Below are 25,994 nucleotides of genomic sequence, written 5' to 3' on the forward strand. Positions count from 1 at the left end.
AAGAACTGATCGAAACGATTAATTGATTATCAAAATTATTCTTCTGCCAACTGGCAAATCATTTAATCATGCAAAAAGCGTCAAATTAGTTAAAATCAGCCAGGGAATTACTGGAAGAAAATTCATTAACCTTGCTGATTGACTGCCACACGCTTAAACTACACCTTGATGCATCCTGTGATCACACCAGATATACCTTTTACCCTTTTCTTCGTTTCTTACACACATACTTCATCTGCCTGCCTGCATCTCTCCTATCTTCTGCTGTTATACTGGGTCAGGTTTACAGTTTTAACTTGCATGCACGTATAGATATTTATGAATTTATAAATGAAATGCTAAAGGGTATCATACTCTTAATTCTGCTTTACTTCGTCAGACTGCTTTGTGATGTTACTGAACTGTCAAAGAATCACCAAAAAGACATTAACTTATTTAAAATGTAATCAAATCAGCCTTTTCAAGAAATATTCCTATTTAACACTTATTTATACCATACTGGCATTTATATTTAACACACTTAATAGAACCCACTTCTCAGCATTTTGTATTTACTTATAAACATTTTGTATAGTATTTACTTATTTGTACTGTGGTTATATGTTATACATTGCACGCCTTTTAATGCAAATATTTCTACATAGTTCATATTTCTTATATTCTCATTTTTTATTTTATTTCTTCCTTATGTTTCTTTACATATATTGTGTTTATACTGTAGCGTTATGTACAATATTCTAGTATTATATACAGAATTTACATGTTAATTACTTCTTTATTTCTATTTTATTACATTTATGATTATATAAGAGCAACTTGAACCCCCCCAGGATCAATAAAGTATTTCTGATTCTGATTGTAGGTACTATAAAAATGTAAATCTTTTTAAATCACTAAAGTTCTCCGTTTTACTGCTCGGCTGCCAGATGTTTAAATTGTACCTTGATGCATCCTTATGATCATAGATGTGCTTTTTCTTCTCTTTCATACTCATATCATATTGCTGATATGTACATGCTCCAATATTTACCCATTTGTTGAATTCACATTTCTTTCCACTTTGCTGCAGAGTAGTTGCATAACCAAACAGTGATTGGTTTAATTAAAGCGGCATAGAAATAGTTGATTAAATTTGGAAGAGCCAGTCCCCCATGTAGTTTGGTAAATTTAATCAGCTTTAATTTTATACGTTGTTTTCTTTCTCCCCAAATAAATGTATTAAAATGTTTTTTTGGTATATGAATTGGCAAGTTTTGAAATAATAATAAAAAAACTTTAAAAGTTTGTTTTGATAATCAATTCTCCATGTTATTGTTAATAGGATCAGTCTTGTTTAATTTGGCTCTCCAAAGCCCCAAAATTATTTTAATATATCTTATTTAGGTCTTTCTTGACAGATGGTCACCCGTAAATATTTCAGTTTATTTTGGACCCATGTCATAGTGCTGATTATAAATCTGTTCACCTTAGTCAGTTCTTTTGTTTTTATCCTCAGTTATATTCTGCCTTACTTTGCCTGTAGTACAAGTACAGTTTACAGTTTTAACTCTCATGCACAAAGAGAATATTATTTAATTTTACATCAACAGATTAAAGGGACTGTTTGTAAGAATCAGAAATTGCTTGTTAACAGCAACGAAAGTCAGCGTCCTGTTGGTCGCGTTCGCGCTTGTGCTCGCTCTAAATAGATGAACGAGCATCGTTCATAACAGTGAGGTGACACACGTCAGCTAAAACCACAATATCACTCTATATTTCACCTGCTTGGCAGTAATGTTAGGTGACCAGACGAAGGTCTCTCCATGAATCAATGCTGATCCTAGTGTTGGCTTTCCTGCCTCAGCCTCCCGACCGCGAGCGGAGGGAACAGGGGAGACACCAGAGTTTTGGTCGGAGACGATAATGTTTCTCGCTGCGGAGCCCCGTCACTTCACAAGACACAGAAAACCTCTGTTGGTCTGGAGGAGCTGCTGTATTTATTTCTGCACAAACGTCCACTGTACATTCACTAGATATTCTCAGAACTAAACTAACTCTTCTGCAGTGTGTAGTGTGCGCGCTTTCACGTGAGAGTGGAGCGAAAGAGCGAGAACGAGCGCGGTGAGTGAAGGCAAGAAGGCAGGCAGAGGAGCAGAGGAGCAGAGTACAGCAGAGACTCCGGCCCTGGAGACCAGAGCTACGGTCTCCCCTGCGTCCTCCGACCGCGGCCAACACTGTTTTGCAAGACGGGCTTCACCAGATATAACTTTGCGTTTTTGGTGCTTCGGTGTAGTTTGTGTTGGAGTCTGAGTCTGAACAGCGTAGCCACATGCGAGTGCGCATGGGACATAGACCCGGATTGATTTATACGTGTATAAATGCAGTAGCATCATACTAATCTACCCAGAAGTATACAGAGTATCTAAAATTGGCTCCACATTGACGACATATAACATTAAAATACTCTTACATGAATTTGTTGGTGATAAAATCTGAATAATTTGATATTATGTGGTCGTATAGCACCTTGAAAGGAACCATTCTGCCCAATGAGTATTTTCTACTTTTTATACTTTAAGTACATTTAGCTGATAATACTTCTGTACTTTTACTTAGGTAACAGTTTGAATGCAGGACTTTTACTTGTAATGGATTTTTTTTTAGACTATGCTATTTGTATTTTTATTTAAGTAAAGGATCTGAGTACTTCTTCCACCACTGCATGTTGGCTGTTTTTGCTTATTCTCCATCTCTCCATTTATCTTCCTCTCGCATTACACTTCACTAGTGGGATTCATGAGAGAGATCCTAATCCAATAATGCTCGGCCTATAATAAGATAACACTTTAAAAAATCACAGTTTATCAATATTACATTTTTACTCTATTATTCAATTTTATTTTAAGTGTATGGAGCAAAAAAAAAAAAGAAGCTACAAATCAATTTCTAAGTGAACCTCATTGCTTTGACGTTTCATAAAACATCATCCTGCAGCTCCTAATTATAAACAAATGTCCTATCGACATACCAATGTAGTATTACTAGGAAGAGAGGAATCTCAGTACTGCACAGACGACCCCCAACACGCCACACCGTCCTGATAACTGCAACACTTATTGTGATTTTCGGAGAATCGCTGTAGTCTCACACTGTGTTTTCAGCCATAGTTAAGAACTCGCCTCATCTATGGGCTTTTTCATCTGTGTGTGTGTGTATGTGGGTGCTCTGTGTGCGGCACCACTTGTTGCCGTGGTAACGCCGATTGTCTCTGGTTTGCAGACAGCCAATGGGAACGTGGAGGCCAAAGTGGTGTGTTTTTACCGGCGCAGGGACATCTCCAGCACACTCATCGCCCTGGCAGACAAACATGCAAGTGAGTGACCGACCGTGTAACCCAGCCGGCAGAAACATAAAAAAAACACGCCAACCAGGATTTAAAACCGCTCTTTTTGGGCAACCCTCTTCAGTTATTTTCCACTGCAAAGTTCTAGTGCCTTCAGTCAGATTGAACACGATTTTGTTATTTGGTTGGACTGTGAGGCTTGTTTGCACACCAGGGGTGATACAAAATTGAATAGAGTTTTTGTGCACTGTTACTGAGCTGAGAGAAACAGTCCAGACTGCAGCAGCCCCTCCTCTGAAGGGGCCTGATTGCAGACAGCGTTCGATCTGTTGGGTGTATCAATATGAAGACACCTGTGTGTGCGTGTGTGTGTTTGTGTATGTATGCGTGTGTGTGTGTACATATGCTCTTAAGCGTGGGTGTGTAGCGTGTGCTTGAATGTGTTGCTATTCTCCAGAGATTGGAGCATATACTGCAGTATCTGGAACAGCTGGCAGACTTGGACCGGGCTCTACCTCAAGCAGCCTTTTAATGTTATGGCTACCAGGATGTTTTTCAGAGAGAGAGAGAGAGAGAGACATTAAAACAACGATTGAATGATGGGGAAAGGAAGAAAGGGGGAAATACAGCAGCACCGTCTCCTCAAAATGATGTTCCCATACAACAAAACTGCTTTGTGAATTAAGTTAGAACATATTTTGTTTTGGAGGACGTTTGTTTTTGACGTATCACAAATACGTTTGTAATGATGGTAGGCCTGGGCGATATGGCCAAAATCTTCTATGCCGATATACTGTAGGTCACTTCATATCTTGATAATGATATATATCACGATATAGCATGTTTTCTGGTAATTCAATAAATAAATAGTCTATATAAAATAACCACATGGTAAAGCCTATTTTTATATACTCCTGTCTGAATACTTGACTACTAGTATTTTATCATTTTAAGAACTTAAGAGCATAAAATGAGCAAAACAGTTTTGAGTGAAATTATAGTGAAAAAATAAATACAATATAGGTCTAGCCGATATCGCGATAGAAACTAAATATAGAAAAATATATATGATATGAAATTCATGATCATATTGCCCAGTCCGCGAAAGTCGGGCTGATGGATGGGTCAAACAAAAACAGGACTTTCACCCAGGAGGCCGCTGTTTGTGTCCCCGCGTGAAACTAAAAGCTGACGTTCACTTATTTTAATTTACGTACGTAACCTAATAATATAACAAACATAGTCATCTTAAGCCAAACCCTGATGTTTTTTCTAAACCTGACCAAGTAGTTTTGTTGCCTAAACCTAATGTAGTAGTAGTTTTATTTCTTTCTTTTGTTTTCTTTAAATTTCGTGTTTAAAACCGTTCAAAACTGCGACCACAATCCGTGACAAAATACGTCTCCCTATAAACGTAATTGAGAATGCAGTTTGGTTTTACAGGAACATAATTTTGTAGGAGACAGGGTCGAATACAGAAGCCCAGAAGGAGTGAGATGATCAGATGGTTAGTGGTAAAAGAGAGCATGGTAGTAGTCGTAGGTAATAAAAGTGTGTCTCTTAGAGGCCAGAGCCGTTCTTGAATGTCCAGGTCGCCTCTCCATTGGTCAGTGGAAATGATGCCTTCAAGGCACTGCTCCAGAGCAGAGTGCCTGAATTCAACGAGTAAAGAAGCAGCGAGGGCTGCAGCAGGATTTATTCCTACCTCAGGATATATATATTTTTAACATGACATAACTTCATCTCTTTTTTTTACTGTCTATTTTCTCTAATCTTATCATCTAATATTTGTACGCAACATGCTACGGTGCTTTGAATGGTGGTTTGTCTACAAGCAAACCTTACCTTAGAGGAGAGGATATAGATTGTGAAATAACTGTATTTGAATTAGATTTATAAAACATACAACTGTCATTTGAAAGAAGACCCGATTGTTGAGTAACTGGCGATACATCTTCAATATAATCTTAGTGGGAAAATACCACCACCACCACCCACCCACATCCTGGCAGATTTTGGACTGTAATTGTAAAGATAGTCATCCTTAACAGCCACATTTAGAAAAAATAAATATTAAATGATCTTGAAATTAAAAAAAAAAAAGAGGAGAGCAAACATAACAATTATTGAGTGGGGTCTTTTGTGATGCTTAATGATTTCCACTCTCATGTGTGCACGTATAGGTAGCTTTTAATAGCCCATATGATCCACTATGAGTATGCTGCTCAATGCAATACAAACGTTCATTTCTGTGACTTTTGTACTTCGTTACATCAGTGAGTTTTAAAAACACATTAATTTGTGAACAGAGTGAGCAGCACATGAGGACTGACATGACAGGTTGTGGTTAGAGAGAGTATGTCGGCTTGAAAGACACTCCCTCGGTGTCCAGTCTGGTCTCCTGCTTGTGCACAATGCTTACATCAACCCACCCTGACTTAAAGTTTACATTAAATATACCTAGAAACTAGGGATGTCACGAGAACCAACTCGGTACCAAAATTCTAAAAATGTGACAGTACTTTTTTTCTTCGGTATCAAAGGTACCGAACTATGCCTGTAATGGTCATTTGGTACCGGAGCGGAGGTACTGGAGATGCGATTCTTCTGGATCTAATGGGGGCAGTATACGCTTACAAGTGTTCTCATCTGCCGTGAAATGAAGGAACAACAACACGAGACGTGAAAGATGGCAGCTGCTGCAGCGCTACCTCCGCCTCAACTCGTTGAGAAAACAAATAGCAAGAGTCGGGTATGGAAGTACTTTGCGTTCGAGGCGGATTTACAAGGAGTAATAATAGATTCGCAAAAAACGGTATGCGGTGCAGTAACGGTGCCGTCGTGCTTTTCTTTCCAAAGGAGGAAATACTTCCAATTTAGCAAAGCACCTCAAAGACAGAAATCCAGACAATAGTGTTTGTTTTAGATACTTGAAGGCTACATGCCACTGCTCTGTTTTTTTTTGTTTTTTTTTACCGTGGTATTGAATTGGTGTCGAGAATCGTGTAAATTCACTGGTATTGATATCGACTACTAGATTTCTGGTACCGTGACATCCCTACCAGAAACTTACATACATTTTTAGCCCAGTTTGATTTAACTCCCTCCACTATTCATGCCAGTAGAGCTGCTGTCATACTAGCAGTAGAAACACTGCCATCCTGTAGCCCTGGCTAGCTAAACCAAACACTAGACTTTAACTGGGTGTGGCAGGCTAACTGTTGGCTCTTGGGGTGTGAACCTGTGTGTGTGTGTGTGTGTGTGGGCGAGAGAGAGAAAGCTACTAAAGTATCCTATTTGAAAGAGGGCACATGTGTTTGTGTGAATGCATGAGCTTACGTTTGAGTGTGTGTGAGGCCTGGGAGGGTGTATCCATGGCAGGAGGGGGATTGTTTGTTCTGTTGGACCACACAGCATCACTTTGTCAGTGTGTGTGTGTCCCTTTAAGAAAGTCTATAATCAGGGTTTTTTCCTGGCTCAAAATGAGGCGGAGGACGTACCGTCCTGATCATGTGCACACACGTGTACCATGCCTTCAACTAGGGGATGCAACGATTCACCGATCTGGATCAATCGAGAGAGCGAGAGAAGCAGTAACGTTATAGCTGTGAATGTAGCAGTGTGTGTACAGATTATTTGTTGATGAATAAATGCTACAACTCCTCAAGACCCAAGGCTAACTTCCAGTGTCTTGCTCGCCACCTGCTGATTAAAGTGAAGGGGGTTTGCCCCAAAATTAGCAATAACTTCAGCGCAGGCTCACTTAAGCTGTGCTGTCCTTTTTAAGATAGACCAGCTATTCTCATTTTATTGACAAGCCGCTCAGCAGCTTCATATAGTCGTTAAGATTTGAATCTGTAACATTTTTTATGGTTTTCATCACTTGTTCTTAAAACAATTTAATTAATTTAATTTCTATAATATTTTTAAGACATTCAAATTAATTTCCATCAAGCTTTGTGCATCATTGTAAATATTGATATAAAAATATTTTTTTTAAAATAAGGGATTTCATGATTTTTCTGTACACCCTGAAAAGGAAACCACAGTTATGGGACATGAAGAAAAGTGGTGTTTGGACCCATAAAATGCTTAATAAATTGTATTAAACCACATTATTTAGTAATATTTTTTTATGTAGAGCTGGATAATAACACTGTGTATGTATTTATCAATCATTGCACTGCAAATTTCAACATAAATCCCAAATTTCATTGCTGGGACTTAAAAATGCCCGTAGTTGCAGAAACGCCCTTGTATAGGCGGTTTTCTATATAGACCTCTCGGTTTTTGGCTGAGCTCTGCCAGCTGCAGTTCGGTGAGGGGCTTCCAGACATTTGCAATATGTAAAAAATGCATGGCAGGAATGGCTGTGCTCCGCATGGGTGTGGGCTGTATCCTGTCTGCGTTTCTGTAGCTGCTGCCTCACTGTATGTGTGCGTGTGTGTGTGTGTGTGTGTGTGTGTGTGTGTGTGAGTGTGTGTGCGCGTTCTTGTCTTTCTTATATGCATGATGGACTTGAGTCTTTAGCTCTGGGTCCTGTCACAGGAATCGCTGAAGGGGTGCATTTAATTCAGTTTGGTTATGGATCAGTGGAGAACAGCAGTCAACTGTGTGTGTGTGTGTGTGTGTGTGAGAGCGTGTGTGTCTTTATGTGTGTCTGCTGTGAGTCATTGATCAAATATTTTGCTTGCAGAGATTCAGAGCACTGGGGCACACGGGGCCTCCAACTCCGGCATTAGCTCCTCCCCTGTGAGCGAAAGCAGCCTCCTGAGTGGTCAGATCCTGTGGCGGACTTGGCATTTTACCTCCCCGGCCCCTCCCTTCAGACGTTTGAATTTGCCATGACTCAAACCTTTTTCTATTTTTGAGATGTGGCTCCTAGCTCCCATAAACAATAGACAACAGCGTTGCCAGTGAACTGATGCACAAAAGTAGAACCAGTGCAGTATATTAAAACCACTAGTTTATTTTTGCTTGGACTCCAAAGTGGGTCATAGACCTATGTCACAAGTCACAGTTCTGGATGCTTTTATCACCGTTTTATAAGTGGATTAATTTGCAGGATGGCAGTCTCCATGGCTCTACTCCTGCCCGTAGTAGTAGTTGTTCCACTTGAGCTCCACAACCTCTCTATATTTGACACGAGATGATGAGATGTTATAATGGAAGTACGTCCTACAATGAGAGGATGAATTTCTCATTTGCATCTGCAGCTGCAGAGCTTTATGAACTGCGTCCTTATCAGCTGTAATGATTACAAAGTGAAGGCAGCATCCTCGCCTCATGTCGACGCAGTTGTTGTGCCTTGTTATGGTGTACACAGAGATTTCATGTTGTTGTTTCAGCTTATTAGTCAATATTAGTGTTTCAGTATTATAAAAATGTAATTACTTGTTCTTTTTGTCAGGGAAAAAAGTGGGGGGAAAGCTGGCAAACAATCAAGCTAACCCTGCATACAGAATGTTTGCATTATGTGTAACTATATAGTCTTGGGTATGTGTTTATCTTTCTGCCGTTAAACTAAACTTTTGTTTATCTTTCATATATTTTTAAAAAGGTTTAAGTTAGGGCTGTCAAAGATCTGATTACTGTTAAACTTTGTTTACATACATACACGTACACCGTGTACCACCTCACCCCAATTACAGACTTTTAGTTTCTTGTTTACATGACATTTAAGAAATTTAACTCCGGTTCCTTAAAGAGGGAATCCCAGTGATTTTTTTTTTTTTTACACATCAAATTCAGTTCATGAGAAGAACTATTCAGCCTGTGAAAACAGCTGTTTAATGTCTTCTGTTTCTCTGGAGGACGCGTTGTTGTGTCTGGGGAAACTATCCCTTATGATGCCAACAAAAAGTTATCTGGGCTCGGGATTTGGAGACCATAAATTTTGAATTTTGGAAAGCATGCGTTACAAAGTGGAGATGTGGAGTTTGAAAGATGTTGGTATTTAGCAGCCAGGGAGAGTCTAATGAAAAGACATATTTCAGTTACAACATGAGATGTATAGGATCCAACTAAAAGTTAGGATACCTCGCCCTCTGCTGCATCAATTTTGACAATTTTTCAAAAATGCTGTACTCTTTTTGAGCGCATGTAAACACACCAATTGATATATGTAAGTCCAGCGTTTCCACTTTCTCAGTTGGTCGCACCAGCACATGATTTGGTTGCACACTGTTTTTTCTTCTTCACTGGCTCAGTCGGCGTCTCCCTGCCTGCACTTTCATCGTCGAGTCGTAACCTCTTGTTGTCTCTCCCTCCCCACCAGCCTCCTCCTCTCCAAAAGTAATCAACGGTAGTAATTAGTACGGTAGTAACAGCGAATATTTGAAGATTCAGCCGGGTGGGGGGTTTGAGGGCCTCAACCTACAGCACACTCTTAGCACTCCTCCAGTCAGACCAGAGAGATCACTGCCATCCCTCTGTCTGCGCTCATCGTCTCCTCTCTCTGTGTGTGCAAGTGTAAATGTACCTCAAACGGCGGTGTTTTGAGGCTGATGTCTCTGCGGCAGTGCCCGGCTGCAAGCCCAAGCATGTTGTGTGTGTGGCTGTGACGTTACGGTCTGTGCAGCTGTGTGTGCGTCGTAAAACCATCATGCGGCACATTTGTGTAAATTTGACTGGCAAAAAAAATCGGATATATGAGACCAATCGAGGTCACCGGTCATGGCCGTTCAGCTGACAACCGGTTTATCGGTGCAGCTCTAATTCATGCACTCGCACGAATGCGACCATGTGAAATTTTAACTTGCATACTCACAAAAAATGCTAGAATATGCGCAGACTATAGCGCTGACGTCTAATAATCCGAATCAGAGTCTAATGTTCAGGAGAGGTCATTCAGACATGATGCACTAATTCAGATAGTAGTCCTCGTAATCCCATCCAGTGTGACAATGCAGGAAAACTCGATCTGAAAATTACCAGATCTGTTCACTCGATAAAAGCCACTTAAATCACCGTCACTCTCATGTTGTAGTAGTTTCCTTATAGAGCTTTACCTCTAGGGATTAAGTGAAGTCCCGTTGTAACCACAATGTGACGGACACGAGACATGATCAGCACGTGTTGTACCGTATAGTTTTCTACTGACTGTGCTGCTCTTGTTCTTACTCTTGTTTGGAATGTGCTGCTGTGAATGGAGGAAAAAAAATGTTCATAATGCGCTTGTGTGAGGTGGGAATACTTTTTACAAACACTAATGTCCTTGACTGGGCCAACATGTCGTAGCCTACAGATCAGAGGACACCATCTGAATTACCTCATTTCATTCAGGAGTTAGAGCTGGGCTGTATTGACAAAACCGTTGTCTCAGTATTGATTATGTGATGATGTTGTGGGTTAGACTATTGGTATTTTCATAAATTGTATTTTTTATATAGGTTGCTAATTTAGTCACTGAGAAGGAAAAAAAGGACAGGACAGTTATGTAAGGTCAGAAAATAGTATCACTTTACTGTAATGCACCCTTTAAGACAATATTGAACTTATGTCACAATATAACCACAACCAAACTCCCAGACGATCTCTTCTCATGTCTCAGTATTGATTTTATATTGATAGATCTCCCCGCTTTAGTTGGAACTGTTATGTTCCTTTCGACAGATGATTTTTTGAGCTGAAGCATGTCGCTGTCTGCCTCTGTCTCTAGACTTTAACACACACTGTATCATAGAGGTGCATTCAGTTTGTTAAGGTAATAACGCTCTGCTGTGCTCTCCTCACCTCCTCTTCTCGCCCTCGGGCCTGCTCTCCCCTCTACCAGCCCCCCCCCCCCCCCCTCCCCTCGCCGTCTCTCAGCCCTGTAAGGCGACCCATTCATCAATAATTGATAATTGGCCGGGACAGGTGAGATGGAGAGGCAATTTGTAGAGAGTATGGTGTGGGTGCACTGCCAGGAGATTGGCTCCGAGGAGGAAGAGAGGAGAAGGACTGAGGTTGGGGAGTTGAGTTGCTACTCAAGGACGCTCAGCCAGGGGCCAGTTGGAAGGGCCAGCCAGCTGATGTACCACCACATGACCTGGATACTTGATGGATATGTGCATACAGATGCAGACCCGCGTTTCAGATAAAGAAAAACTCAACAAAACACCTTTTTACAAGGATAATAAAGGGGGAAATATCATAAAGAGCTGCAAAGAAGGACAGACATGCAGTAGATTTTATACAAACGCAACAGACAGGAGTAATAATATTTCAATTTTCTCCAGTTCCTCCTCATTTTTTTTTTAGCCCAAAAAACAAATTTCTCCCACACAGACATCACAGCAACTGGTACATTACATTATTGGAGTAAGGAGGCTCCAATAATTATTTTTTTTAAGTGAAAATAATATCCTATCATGTCTGCATTTGTCTTATTTCATGCAAGAGTGCCTCCTCTTCTAATATATGGTTATTCAGAGGCTCATGTTTATTTTCTGGGCTTGCTCTGACTATTGAACAGGTGACTGGGTTATCCACAGTGTTTTATAGTGGAGGCACTCTTTATTGCCTAAAAAATATGTACACCTTATTATCTTTTATATAATCTAATATCAGGCTTATTAAGCTTCAGGTGTAATGAGCAGAAGTGCTTCATCACATAGCAAACGCCGCATATTTAGGGGGGTTAAGGTGCTGACTAGGGTTGGGCGATTAGACGAAAATATTGACTATCGGCGATTGGCTGCGTACATCGCTGGTAAGTTATTCTTGGGCGATGTTTGTCATTTTAGTTTGTAAATTAAATGATCTGCCTCTGAGGAAGAGAGAGAGAGAAAGACTATATTATCAGGAATATATCGGCAATCGCTGGTTGTTGGGCTGACGATGGCCAGTTGGAAACATATCGCCCACCTTTAGTCCTGACTATGACGCACAATGTCCTCAGTTTGCGTCCAGCTGGGGACAATTGTTGTTATACCCTCATTTCCTGTCAAATCTCTACTATTATTTGTCCAATAAAGGCATAAAATGCCCAAATAATAACAATAATGATGAGAAAACTAAAGTCTATAATGAGATGAGATGCGTCAGGAGGATCTGTCTGATGCAGCTCAGCAGATAAGTGATTGATTCCGGTTCTAACGCAGTTCCTGCATAACTTAAGAGTTGCTGTCATTCATTTTCTTTCTTTTAACGATTCAACTGATGTGCTGTCAAAAAAGTGCCCAAAAATATGCACATTTTGGTTTTTATTTTTGCTTGTGCGTGGCTCACATCTACAGTACGTCTCCTTCGCAGTAAAAGACAGTTTTGCCAATAATTAATACACTCCTTTTGCAATTTGATTCAGTTTTGCAGTGTTATAGATTTTCATGCTAATGCAGTGCTTTGTAGGGGAAACGCCACGAGCACTACCAGTTTTGAACTCATTATGAGCCGCCGGGTATACATGCACACAATGTAAGAATTAGGTACCCACAAAACATGTTTTAGTCATGTCGCACACGCATAGATGCCTCTCTAAAGCTGGGCATACACTGTACGATTTGAGCCCGTTTCTAGCCTGAATTTTGAGCCGCACTACTCATTTTAGAGTCGGACCGAATTTCAGCTTCGTTGGGTGTTGTTTGCTGTGCAGTGTTCGGGGGGACAGAGGACCGATTATCTCCCCCCGACAGACCTTCAGACAATTTCTGACATGCCAGAAATTTTGGTCGGCCGTCCACAGGCTCTGTTGAAGCAGAGCCATGAGCCGATTCCCCAACGTCAGTTCCTTTCTTTCTACTTTTTTACAGTAATCAGAGCATAGCTATCAAGATAATAATGTACAATAGATATAGTAAAACATAGCTAGCTTACCTCCAATTCTCTCTGCAAAATGGACAAGCCATACTGTCCATGTCTTCCTAGCTTCTTAGACGTTTCAGCAGACCAGGTGATCAAGGTAGCACGTTTCTGCCTTGTTAGCATTGTGACCCGTACAGACCTCTGCTAGTAAACAAACTTCACCTGCCTCGGAGCTTTCAAATCTTTATTGACAACTATCAACAGCCAGAACAGCCCGCGGGGGCCGACAAGCGATGTTATACACCTACAGTGTTGTGACTGATGATCCGATCGTACAGTGTGAGCACATAAATCGTGAGCTTTGGCTTTACATTGCAAAAACGATCTACTCGTACAGTAAGAGTAAGCATTACACAACAACATTTTCTGAAATCGTGCATCGTGTGCACAGCTTAACACACACACGGTTCATGTTTGTCTCCTTCCTACAGCTTCCCACCTTCTCTCCTATTCCCTTTAATCGTGTGTGTATTAATAATCTCAGTCCATATTTTGTTGCTTTTACATGGCAGAAGACGGAGTGCTGTGTGTGTGTGTGCTGTGCCTGGGCACCGATAGTGTGTCTGCTGGGTGCTGAGTGCTGGGCAGAGTGAGTGAGGGAGTGAAGGAGTACTTATTGATTTTGGCCACACATCTCTTCTCCTGAAAATCCCTTGATTGCTTTTGTTCTGCTCCCCGTCTCCCTCTTTCTGTCTCGCTTCCTTTAATGAAACTCCAAATGAATTGGAGCACGCACCGACTGCTCTTCTTTCCCTCTGTTGCACTTACTCTCTCTACCACTCTCTCTCTTTCCGTCTTTCTCTCTCGCTCTCCCCGCTGATTTCTCTATCGCTCCCCTTCCTCCTCTCCCTCTCTCCTCCTCGCTGTCTTTACGTCTCTCTGTCTTCATCTCTTTTGCCACACTTTCCTCCCTCTGTGCCCTTCTATTTGTCTTTGTTTATCTATTTTCCTGTCCATCTCACCTTCTCTTATCTCCTCTTTCCTCTTCTTCCCACCTTCATTTCCTCCACTCCCCTCATCCACACATGAGGAAGCGAATGTGCGGTGGAGATGTTGCCGACCAGCAGCAGCTAAATCTATTCTTATAGGATGACTCGGACACGTGACCTACAGTCGCTTATCGAAGACTGTTTTTCACCATCGATTCTGTTAATCCAAGCTTCCCGGATAGTCAAGGTTACACCTGGAATGAAAGAGAAATCCTCGCCCATCCATGTCGTAGTGCTCCCAGACACAATGCCGAACATGCTGAGACTGACTTGAGAGAAATTAGCTCAATCAACAGCACAAGCCTAAAGGGAAACTCCCTCAGTTTTGCACACAAAGGTCAGTTTACTAGTCAAGTAGAGTCAGCCTTTGAGAGCAGTTTGTAATGTTTACTGTGGTTCTGGATGAGCTTTAAGTCTGACAAAATAACCCAAATGATTTTATCATTCTAACATGAGGCCTGCCTTACAAACTGGGTGCAGTCAGTTTGAAAGACATACGTGTATTTTTTTTTTTTTTTGGGGGCATTTTTCCATTTTTATGACAGGACAGTGGATAGAGTCTTGAAAGGGGGGAGAGAGAGTGGATGCGGAAAGGGCCACAGGCTGGATTCGAACCCGGGCCGCCGCGGTCAGGACCAAGCCTTAATACATGGACGCCTGCTCTACCAACTGAGCTAACCCAGGCGCCCCAGACATACGTGTTTGACAGGTCGGGATGGTAAACGTAGGATCCAGCGTTTTTACAGATCGTCTTGGGAGTTCCTCAACTTTATGCAAGTGCAACACCGAATCACCCCTTTACATAACATAAACACACATCCTTTTACTTCTGTCCTTTATGGAGTCTGTCTATCCTAAACGCAAACTGTAATCTTAGACTAATCCTAGTGCGGATGTTAAGGGTCATTTCACCCAAATTACACACACACATTTGTCCATTCACCCATTCTTCACTTAATCATGTTTTGATTTCTGCCACTGCCCCAGTTTCATGGAGGTAAATGGATTTCTTTTGTACTCAAAAGTAGCAAAAAACACATAGAGATTTAGGGAGGACATCTCTCTCCAGAAACAGTGTTCCTGTTACTCTGGATAATCCACAGAACAGGTAGAAAGTTCCAATAAAAACTTCCGATAGCGAGGTCTGGGGATTACCCAGAATAACTGGGACATTGTTCCTGGAAAGAAACAAGTTTTTTTTTTTTTTCAGTGCTTTAAGCGCCACAAATGAAAATCCTTTCAGCTCCATTTTATTCTCAGAAACTGACATCTCCACACCTGGGGATATACAAGTGAAGCTATCTGCATAAATGAGATAATTTGCTTGTTTGTTTTTGGGTGTAATTTGGGTGAACTAATTGTTTTATCCTAAACTAAAATCCTAACCATTAAATTGACTTTTGGAGAAAGTAAAAACATTTTCTTACAGTCCAAAACTTAAATTGGTTCTCATAAAGAGACGAGTACAGACATATTTTTCCATTTTTAATTATTTCAACTGATCTAATTTGCCCCAAGGTAGTCCACATGATTTACGAAAGAAAAGTATAAAAGCTGATTTCTGTGGGTTGTTTCTATTCCACCGGTTATAAACTCTGGCTGCCTTATTCATTTATGTGTTACTTGAAATTTCAAGACACCAAGTCTAAAAATGTATCACTATCAGCATTTGAAAAAACAGTTTTGTGTGACTTTAAATTGTAAGAAAATAAACCGCATTTCAGGTCCGCAATTTCCAAGAAAAACTACTGACCTTTTCTCAATGGAAGCTACAGAACTGCCTGCTGTGTGTCTTTCTGCTGGTTTAAATGGATAACATAGAAGAGTAGACTGGTGTTTTTTAACATCCCATTCAGGTTCTTTTAGTAGTTTTCACGCTTGAAATACAGGAGATTAGCCAAATAATAGAATAATGAAAACACAGTTGGAGCGCATTAAAATGATGGAGAATCCAGAGCGGTGTGAAACATGCCGTTGCTTTTGTAATAAGAGTTGAAATGCAGGATTGGATGAGAAAACCGTAGCCAGATGTTGTTTGATTCATATCGCAGGTCTCATGTAGACATAATCAGTGAGATTTTATACAAAATAAGTGCGTGTATACACAAGTCTCCTTCTCCCTGAGGACTGTATTGTTCCAGCTCATCAAGGGTGCATCCTTGTGCTTTTATATCTGCTTGTTGTGGCAGTAGTCGATACATTTGCATCCCCCTCCTCCTCCTCCTCCCCTGTTCTCCCTGTGGGCGTCATTGTTCCTCCTCATCCAATGGGTATATGTTTGACCTTTGACCCTTTCACCACCCAGGGGAGTTGGAGGAGGAGATGGAGAATCCAGAGATGGCGGACCTCCCCGAGAAACAGAAACACCAGCTCAGACACAGAGAGCTCTTCTTGTCCCGCCAACTGGAGTCTTTACCTGCCACACACATCAGGTACCCTGCTGTAACACCACCACCAACACCATCCTGCTATTACACCACTAAATGATCGGCTTTAGTTTAGTTTCAGTTTTCTTTCTTCCTCTTTTCCCCCCCAAGAGTTTTGGACTCGCACAGTGTGCACTGTTTTGATAGCACATACCTATCCCATGCTGTGAAGAAAACTACTCCTTAGTGCTACAATTGAGGCCAAAAATTCCAAATTTTCAAAACAGGAAAAAACATCCCATGGAACTGATTGTCAATAAACTCAAAACAAATCAAAATGAATCGGAAATCTGCAAAAAAAAAAAGTACAATTATCTTGATTCAGTGTCATAATTCTTTTCACTTGTTTTAAAAATAAATAATAATTTTGACTGTTAAAATGAAATTTTAAATTGTAATCCTTGGAAAAAAAATTGTAATTTACAGTCCTGGATTATTTGCCGATGACTGTGGTTACCGTGGTAACAGCAAGTTTGGTTTAATATTACAGTTAACTACAGAAAACACTCTTTGAGCAGCAACTAAAACAGAAGAACAACTGATGTATCTGTTTACAGTGCAACCCGTCAAGCTTGCTTTATTTTATAATAAAAAAGTCAGTCAAATATATTATATATTATTATTGAGTAGCAGTAAATGCAACTTTTGTCTCTAACTAGAGATGCACCAATTTTCTTGGCCAATTCCAATTTCTTCTTTTTTTCTGTCCAAGGACTATAACTGGCAGCACACCCAAACATTTTCTTATTTTTTCTTTCATGAAAAGTTCAAATTCAAATGAATGTTCTTTATAAAACATTGATTATTATTACACGGTTTTGCTGAATTCTCGATTCTGATTTGTCAAAAACAGCGTTCAGCCTGCTATAAAGAAATAACAGACCGTTGCTATGGACACAGTTCTGATGTTGGACTCTGGAGGACCATTTTCGTGTCAAATTATTGATTTCTTAAGTATGTAATAACTGGCTTTGCATCCGGGTTTATTTCACAACAATGACCGGCTCGCTGTACATTATCCCTTACTTTAAAAACCTACATTTTCTCCAACACTGCATCAAGTTAAAGAACCTTCTTATTTTGGACATGCAGGTGTTAAAAATTGCGAGCTTTATGTCTTCTTCGACGCATGATGTGTGTGTATGGCTGCAACATTATCGCTGTGTGCGCAACGTAAAACAATCATGCGGCATGTGTGTAAATTTGACAGAAAAAAAATCTGATAAATGAGAGACTGACATTTAGTGCTCAACGTGCACTGCACACACGCATATGAGTGGATTATTTTATGTCTGAGTTTGTTAGACTGTGTGAACGGCTCCCAAACATCTTTCAGCCGTCATATAACCTTATGTGTAGCAGATAATGTGAGTGAAGGAATTGATAAATAATCACATCATCATCATCATCATCCTCCAATTGAGTCAGAACTGCAGTTTTTACAGCCACACACACAGAATCCAAAGGGTAGAAATTAGTTTTACATATTATGGCCTTAAACATGGAATGAAAGGTAAAAACCCAGTATTAAAACAGAAATAATGGGTTAAGCTGTTCGCCGTGACCGGCTAATCAGCTGACAACCGGCCGGTTTCAACCGGTGGCCGATCGATCACTGCATCTCTGATCATACTGTTTTTTTAACTTGGATATTTATTAATCAGTTTGACTACTTAACCCATTATTTCTGTTTTGTATGCTGTTTTTTTCACCTTCTATTCTGTGCTTGTGGCTGTAAAAACTGCAGTTCTGACTCACTTGGAGGATGATGATGATGACGATGATGATGATGATGATAATGATATGATGATGATGATGATGTGTTTATTTATTGATTCCTTCACTCACATTATCTGCTACACATACGGTTATATGACGGCTGAAAGATGTTGGAAAGCCAGTTTGAGCCAGTCGGCTTTCAAACTCAGACATAAAATAATCCATTCATATGGGATGTGCACGTAGAGCACTAAATGTCAACAGAAAGCCGTTTCTACATATAGAACTTGCTCATCAGTAAGCTCCAGGCAAACCCACCTAGTCATTACAAGCTTATTACTTGACATTTCTGAAGAGCTAACTGTGACATCTGCTTGAATAAAAATACTCTGATGAGCCGTTTGTTTAGGGAGGATTCAAACTTGATGAAGTTCTCTAACTTTAACACCTGCGGCAGCAGCGAGGTTACATGAGGTGTTTGAATTTATCACACCGCCGAATCGTGTTCGCTTCAGGCTAGAGAGGTACGACTATTTGGCTGGTAAATAATTTGGCTTCATCGTTGCAGTTTCTGATCCGACATCAAAGTATCCTCTTAGACAGTTAGACCAGGGTAGCATTTATACAACGTGTTATCCCCTGGACTTTAAGTCCGGTATTCTGTTTCTCACATGTTAACTCTCTTTCTTCCCTCCTCCTTTTTTCCCTTCCTCATTTCCTTTCCTTACATCCCTCCTGGACTCCAGGGGGAAGTGCTGTGTGACTTTGCTGAATGAGACAGAAGCCCTGAAGTCTTACCTGGACAGAGAGGTACGCACCGCCAGCTCTTCATGCTAGAATAATAGGACGGGGTCGTCTAAACTGTGATTAGGTGTGTTAGATTTCAGGATCATCTAAGAGTGTGTGTGAGAGACTTATGAGTTAAGAGATTCTTGTTTCCAGATGAATTATTCAACGTGTTGACCCAGAATGTTCTCTTCACATACAGTAATGAGGAGACAAGAGACTAGCAGAGGGGAAGATGCACACACACACACACACACAAGCGGAGACTAATACACTCCTCTTTCGCCTCTCCGTTTGCCCGTCTCGCTTCCTGTTCCTTTCATATCCTCACGCCTTCCTGCCATCTGTATTTCCCAGGATGCCTTTTTCTACTCGCTGGTGTATGACCCTCAGCAAAAGACTCTGCTGGCTGATAAGGGGGAGATCCGCGTTGGGAACAAGTACCAGGCCGACATCACCGACCTCCTCAAAGAAGGTACATCACACTTAAACGTAAATCTTTAAAATAGTTTTTAATTGACACAGTTTTCCAGAGAAGTTTATTCACACAGAAGAACATTAACATTTTCCTTCAGGGGTCTTTTACCCTTCTGTGTACTGATTTCTTTTTCTTTTTCTTTTATTTATTCTCAAGAACATTTCATGAACTTAAAGTGGCCTTTTCTGCCCTAAGCCACCATTTACTTATATTTATAAGTTACATAAAAAACAACTAACCTGGGTTTCCATGGCAATCACAGTGTGGCAGCGTGATTATACATAATCAAAGCATTTAAAATAACAGATTATTGTTTATGTGCTGCAGAAGTGATGATTTTACAGTCACCTGGAGAGGATGAAAAGGATGGAGTGCGTGATGTTACTTGAAAAGAACTTTGACTGTTGCTAGACAACCGCTAAAAGCTCCCATTTCCTCCTGAGGGGCGGTTCACATGTAGTGTCTAAAAACGCGTTGAAAACGCCGGGCGTGCTGCTGTCATCCTTTTATCCAAGGTGCTTGGGAGGTTGCACTTTTGTCGCGCCTGCCGTTACTAAGCAACCACAACCTGCGTGGTATGATGATGAAGTCGTGGTAATTTAGCAGTGAGTGTCACTGACTAAACTAAACAAAGTCAAAACAAAGATGATTTCCAGCACCGTAAATCCCCTCACAGTTGCTTTACTGCTCGACTTCTCTGTGTCAGTTTGGCTGAACTTTCAACCAGATGTTGTGACGTCCTCGGATGGAAAGGGTGAAGCATATAAATAGTCCGTGGGACGGATCGTAAAGCTCTGGGTAGCCCTGCACTAGAATGATTAACTTCTCCTCCATGTATTTACCGTAGACTGATATTTAGTGAAGAAAGAAAAGATATCAGCTGGCTGTGATTGGTTGTTCCTCGTCACATGACATGCGCTGCAGCGTTACAAAAGTTGAAATATGTTTATCTCGGGATGCAGCCGTCACACCCTGAAAAATAGGTGCTTGAGAACTCTTGCGCATCGCGCCGGCGTTGCTCCCGTGTTTGAGCGTTCCTGCTGCGCATCTACATTGACATCAATGGATTTGAGGTTGCAAAAAACACGTGAACGACCTTTATTACAGGATAACGTGTACACGTATACAGGCAGCAAATTGAACAACTGAATTTAATGCAACCTGTACAAAAATATTGAACACGTACGTATGTGTGAATGCACAATAATACCTGGAACTCAACACATTGTTTAGTTTCTGTCCAAACTGTAAAGGTGCTTTCAGACTGCGAGTGGTTGCTGCCCAGCAACGTCAGTGTCCACTATATTGAATCAGCGGCAGCAGGACGCAACGCTGCCACATGTTACCTCCCATCCTACCAGCCTGTACACCACATGCTGCTGCTCTCCACCTCCCGTAATCTCATCCCACAGGCAAATAGAGCGGGTTGCAGCTTAAAACAGAGGGAATAGTTAATATGGCATTATTAAAATAGCATGTTTTGCTAACTAGTGTTATAAATGTTGTTTAGACAGGATAATCGGACTTGAATCGGACGCCGAATTCTCACCAGAGCAGAGGCGAAGTTTGGTCTGCGGCGAGCTTCCATGTAATGTCTATGAAAAGCTGCAGCAGCCGCTCCCAAGCTCAGCGAGCTGCGGCAGCGAAGTGCAGCCAAACTAAAAGTTTGGAAAAGTTTAACTTTTAGTGGCAAAGCGGCCAGAGAGAACCCGCAGCCAATCAGTAAACAGATCCTGTGACTCCTGTGACATGTTGACCTGTTACAAAGAATTTCTTCCCGTCTGAAACACATGAACACGCCTCCCGGCCGCAGAAAAACGTAATTATTGTGACGAGCCACACTTCACTGCTGCCTGGTGTGAATTGGGTGTAAAGCTGAGTCATGAATCCGTCTGTTCTCTGCTGATGAAGGCGTGAATCACTCAACTCAGATACAGTGAAATCAGCTCATGTATCGCCGTAGTTTCTAAGGTTGCCATGGTCACAAGGCGACGATTTGAAAAAGTCAAACCATCATAAACTGCATTATCTGCAGCGGCAAAGAGCCGTGAGCATTCATAAGCCTGCTGCAGCAACCGCTCGCTGTCTGAAAGCATCTTAAAGCAAACTATTTAAAACTCCACTAGACCTTCCACAGACAAAGAGTTTCTCATCTTTGCAACTTGTCCATAATATTAAATAGTTGAATTACTTTCATTCAAGCGACAGTCTGAAGGATATTTTCCAGACCTTCTGTTCTAGCATTGTGTGCAGATATTCAGCATTTTTAAACGTGACTATTTTTACTGCCAGTTTTAGGTTTCAGTGTTTTGCCAGAATTTTATTCTTAGCAGGTGGGAAAACCTCTGAAATTGCAATTAGGCACCATGGGGACACCGAGCTCTCTAATTAAACCCATGTTAATGAAATTCTGTTACATGTGTTAGAAGCTCAGGCAGGTTGGCTGGTTTATAGCAGACTGGCAGCTCGACAGACCGCACCTATTCAACTGTGGGATTCATTTAAACTTTGCACGAGCCAGCAATATTTTTAAAAAAGGAAAAAAAAAACACGATGAAAATCTAATTTGATTGTGGAATTTACAAACTCTTGCTGTACATATGTGGTCAATAAGGAGCCGTAGTGGCCTTGAACAGCGTAGGAGAACTAACTGTGTCTGTGTGTCTTCTGGGTCTGTGTAGGCGAGGACGATGGCAGAGACTTGGAGAAACTAGAGGAGAAGATCTGGGACCCCAACAGCTCGCTGACGGAGAAACAGATCGACCAGTTCTTAGTAGTAGCTCGGTAAGTCCACACAAAGTGCAAAAGCATACAAATACAAAAAGAAAAGATGTTCATACATACTGTAATGCTTTCTTGAAGGGCGTTAGGTGAGAAAATTGACTCTCATATCTGTATGCTGAATATGAAGCCTCAGCCAAGAGATGGTTAGCTTAGCATAAAGACCTACCAGCTCCTCTAAAGCGCATTAATCAACATGTTGGATCTTGTAAATTTAAGCAGCATAATTCGGGTGCAGTGAAGTTACGAGAAACAGTCGTGCACAAAACCTCAACGTGTCATTTTCGCACTTTTGGTTTTCCAACGGATTAAACAAAAAGATGCGACATGTTGATAAGTGAACTTTAGAGGTGCTGATAGGCGGATTTGTTTCCTTTTAGACCGAGCCAGGCTAGCGGTTTCCCCCTGTTTCCAGTCTTTATGCTAAGCTAAGCTAACTGTCTCATGGCTCCTGCTTCCCGCCGGTTTCTGCAGGCTCCGTACTCCGCGCGGCGATTGCTTCATTAACGTTATGGTTCTCTTACAGCATTGGGTTTAAATCCAAAATATTGCCGAATAGGCGCTTTTAAATTTTTGCTTTGACACCAAATCCTCCGCCATCGTCTTGTCTGTCAACTCTCTCTCTCGTCCCGTGTGTGAAATCTGACTCCTGCTACTCTATGTTGACACTTTCACTTTGAGTTTGTAGCGTCCGTTGTCCGACTATGTATTTATACCACGGCGCTGATACACCAAAATTAACTAAATGGGTTTTAATTCTGTAAAAAAAGCAAAAAAAAAGGCGGTGGGCAAGTAATGTAATCGGTGTATACCCGAACACCGTCTAACACCGACTACTGCAGCAAGCCTACTTGACAGCAGCGTAACTCATTTAATTCACAGCTGATAATCATTTTGTGTCAGAAGGGGGCGGGATGTCTGTGAATTTGACTGGATTGAAAAGTGACTTATCTAATTTATTTACATATTCTTTGACCCTTTAGCGAGCCGGGTAGCGAGCTACTGGTAGCTGGTAGACGTGTTTGAGACGCCTGCTCTAACTATTCCTAGAAAGCATTTGTTGTTCTTCATTTCCCATTTTTTGGGCTACATATGGTTGCTTAGCAGTTTTATCCTATTCAGTGCAAATTGACTGCAGTTGTGTAATTTGCTCTGCAACACTGAATATTTTATCAGGAAACACTGGATTGTTTTGTGCATAAATGGTTCAGAATAAGACCGTCGGAGGGAACTGTATCAATCACCAAATCTAGACGGTGAAAGTAAAACTAAAAAGTACATTTCCTGTCTCTCTGTATGTACTTTTTCATTATATTCTGCGTCATGTCTGTGTCCCGTAGGTCAGTAGGTACGTTCGCCAGAGCCTTGGACTGCAGTAGTTCAGTCCGGCAGCCCAGCCTGCACATGAGCGCTGCTGCAGCCTCCAGAGACATCACCCTGGTGAGCTACTCATACATGCACATACATGAAAGCGGCCTTGGGTTAAATCAGCATCACACCATAGATGGAAAGTGTAGCAGTTGTGTTAATCAAAGAAAGTGCTTGTAGTGCACGTGTGTGTGTGTTAAAGTGTGTGTTTGTGTGTCTGTTAGTGATTGTTGAGGCTCGTCTGTGGTTATCCTTAACAAGCACTTGGCCCCAGAAGCCTGGTGTGGGTCTGTTCTGCCCTAGATCTTATCCTCATATATAAAACATAGATGAGAGGCCTTCTAGCTATCCACACACTCACACACACACACACACACACACACACACACACACACACACACACACACACACACACACACACACACACCCCAAAGCCTTGAACAAGGGGCTGCATATCAACTCCATGAACTGAACAAATCATACAAGTCATTCTCCTCCCAACAGATCAGCAGAATATCTCAGAAATTCATCACATACGTGGTTTAAAACGACAATAACAAGTCTTGAGACTTAACATGTGTTTCTATCTTGTGTTTAGTTTCACGCTATGGACACCCTCCACGCCACAGGCTATGACATGACCCGAGCCATCGCAGCGCTGGTGCCTCAGGGTGGGCCCGTCCTCTGCAGGGATGAAATGGAGGAGTGGAGCGCCTCGGAGGCCAACCTGTTCGAGGAGGCGCTAGAGAAATACGGCAAAGATTTCACTGACATCCAACAGGATTTTGTGAGTAGCAAAACCATAAGCAAAAATCATATTTTAAAGTAATAGTGTGATAATTTGGGAAATGAGATATGAAACTGCAGCCAGTGGATGGTTAGCTTAGCTTAGCATAAAGACTGGAAACCAAGCTCCTCTGGTTGCCTGGAAACATCACAGTGATGGTAAGTCCAGGAAGTCGCAAGGAAAATCCAGCACATAATCAGCTGCATAACCACAATGTGTTGTTTGTATTTGTTTGTATGGATTATGGATTAATCCACTGGTTTCCAACCTGGGCATCCAGATCCCCACTAGGGGTCACCAAAGCTTCACAGGGCATCGCGAGGCATTTTCGATTTTAAGGGGTGTAAGACAACTTTTTAAAAACATAATACAGTTGGACTATATCTCAACATTTCATTTATTTCTGTGTTTAGATTATTATTTCAGCAATAAACAGGATAAGGGCACGGTGAAGATCTGAGCACAAGTTATATTCACAGAGCCTTCCCTCTCTGCTAAACAGCCTCGTCCTGCATTAGAAAAGTACAACGTTAAAACAACCAAAGAGCTAATAGAACAATACACAACAACAAAAAATTAAATGGGAATATTTTCAAGACAAGACAAGACATTTGAGGACGTTGTCTTGGGCTTTGGGAAACACTGATCGACATTTTCTGACATTTTATAGATCAAATATCTAATTGATTAATCAAGAAAATAATCAACAGATTAATCGACAATGAAAATAATCGTTAGTTGCAGCCCTAATATTAATATTATAAGAAAGGTAATTGTGGAAACCGACATAACGGACCACTCTTATTGATCTTGGCAAGAAAGTGAACAAGATATTGAATAATTCTCAGTCAGATTGTTTAAAAAGCATTTCAGCTTAATTAAATTTTATAGTGGAGATATGTGAGGCAGTCATACTGAGCACTGCTCATCATCCTGGATGCGGGATGCCTGTAGTCTGATTTAAAGATGTATGCAGTAGGTATCCAGTTCACCCATAATTTGAGTGCAGAAACGACAGAATTAGAGTTGAATTTATGTTATTTAGCTGACGTTACACAGAGCAACTTTAAACCACAATAGTAGTCCTGTAAGCTAACATTGCAGCCAGCCCCTAGTAAAGAGTGTGAATGTTAAAGCTCAGCACAATGAGCATTTATCCAGAGAAACATTCCTCAGAAATATCTGTGAGAAGTGCGATCTGTAGTCAGAAACCAGGAGAAAGCTTCCTCTCAGCCCTGAGGAGAATGGAGCTGGACTTCACTAACACCACATTGTGCTGTAAGCTCTCACTGTGAGCATCACTCCACCACCTGGTGGCCGGCTGCTGTCAGTGCTGCTCACTCAGGTTTCCACCCAGGCCTCCTCTCAAACAACAGGACTACACCACCATTATGGGTGGGGCCTCGGCGTGACAGCTCATTTTCCCCTTTCAAACTTCTCAGAGGGAACTTAACAGTGCCGCTTCAGTGGGTTCAAACAGCTTGGGTGGCCAGTCGTGTTGCTTTTGGTCATTTATAGAAAGAATCTCCTTGTATAAAATGCTGTTTTTGTGACG

The 25,994-nt window shown here is 41.2% G+C and overlaps 1 protein-coding gene across 3 annotated transcripts in view; it reads left to right on the forward strand.

Moving 5' to 3' along the window:
- Positions 1 to 25,994, forward strand: part of mta1 (metastasis associated 1) — a 62,451-nt gene that overhangs the window by 25,054 nt on the left and 11,403 nt on the right. For all 3 annotated transcript variants that reach the window (XM_037796124.1, XM_037796122.1, XM_037796123.1), the window contains 7 exons: positions 3,259 to 3,352; positions 16,400 to 16,526; positions 18,986 to 19,049; positions 19,383 to 19,500; positions 22,185 to 22,287; positions 23,625 to 23,724; positions 24,251 to 24,439. In XM_037796124.1, the coding sequence (XP_037652052.1) occupies positions 3,259 to 3,352; positions 16,400 to 16,526; positions 18,986 to 19,049; positions 19,383 to 19,500; positions 22,185 to 22,287; positions 23,625 to 23,724; positions 24,251 to 24,439 (795 nt within the window). The remainder of the gene's footprint in view (positions 1 to 3,258; positions 3,353 to 16,399; positions 16,527 to 18,985; positions 19,050 to 19,382; positions 19,501 to 22,184; positions 22,288 to 23,624; positions 23,725 to 24,250; positions 24,440 to 25,994) is intronic.

The sequence above is a fragment of the Sebastes umbrosus genome, chromosome 16 (genome assembly GCF_015220745.1).
Source record: "Sebastes umbrosus isolate fSebUmb1 chromosome 16, fSebUmb1.pri, whole genome shotgun sequence".
In the NCBI taxonomy this organism is placed as follows: domain Eukaryota; kingdom Metazoa; phylum Chordata; class Actinopteri; order Perciformes; family Sebastidae; genus Sebastes; species Sebastes umbrosus.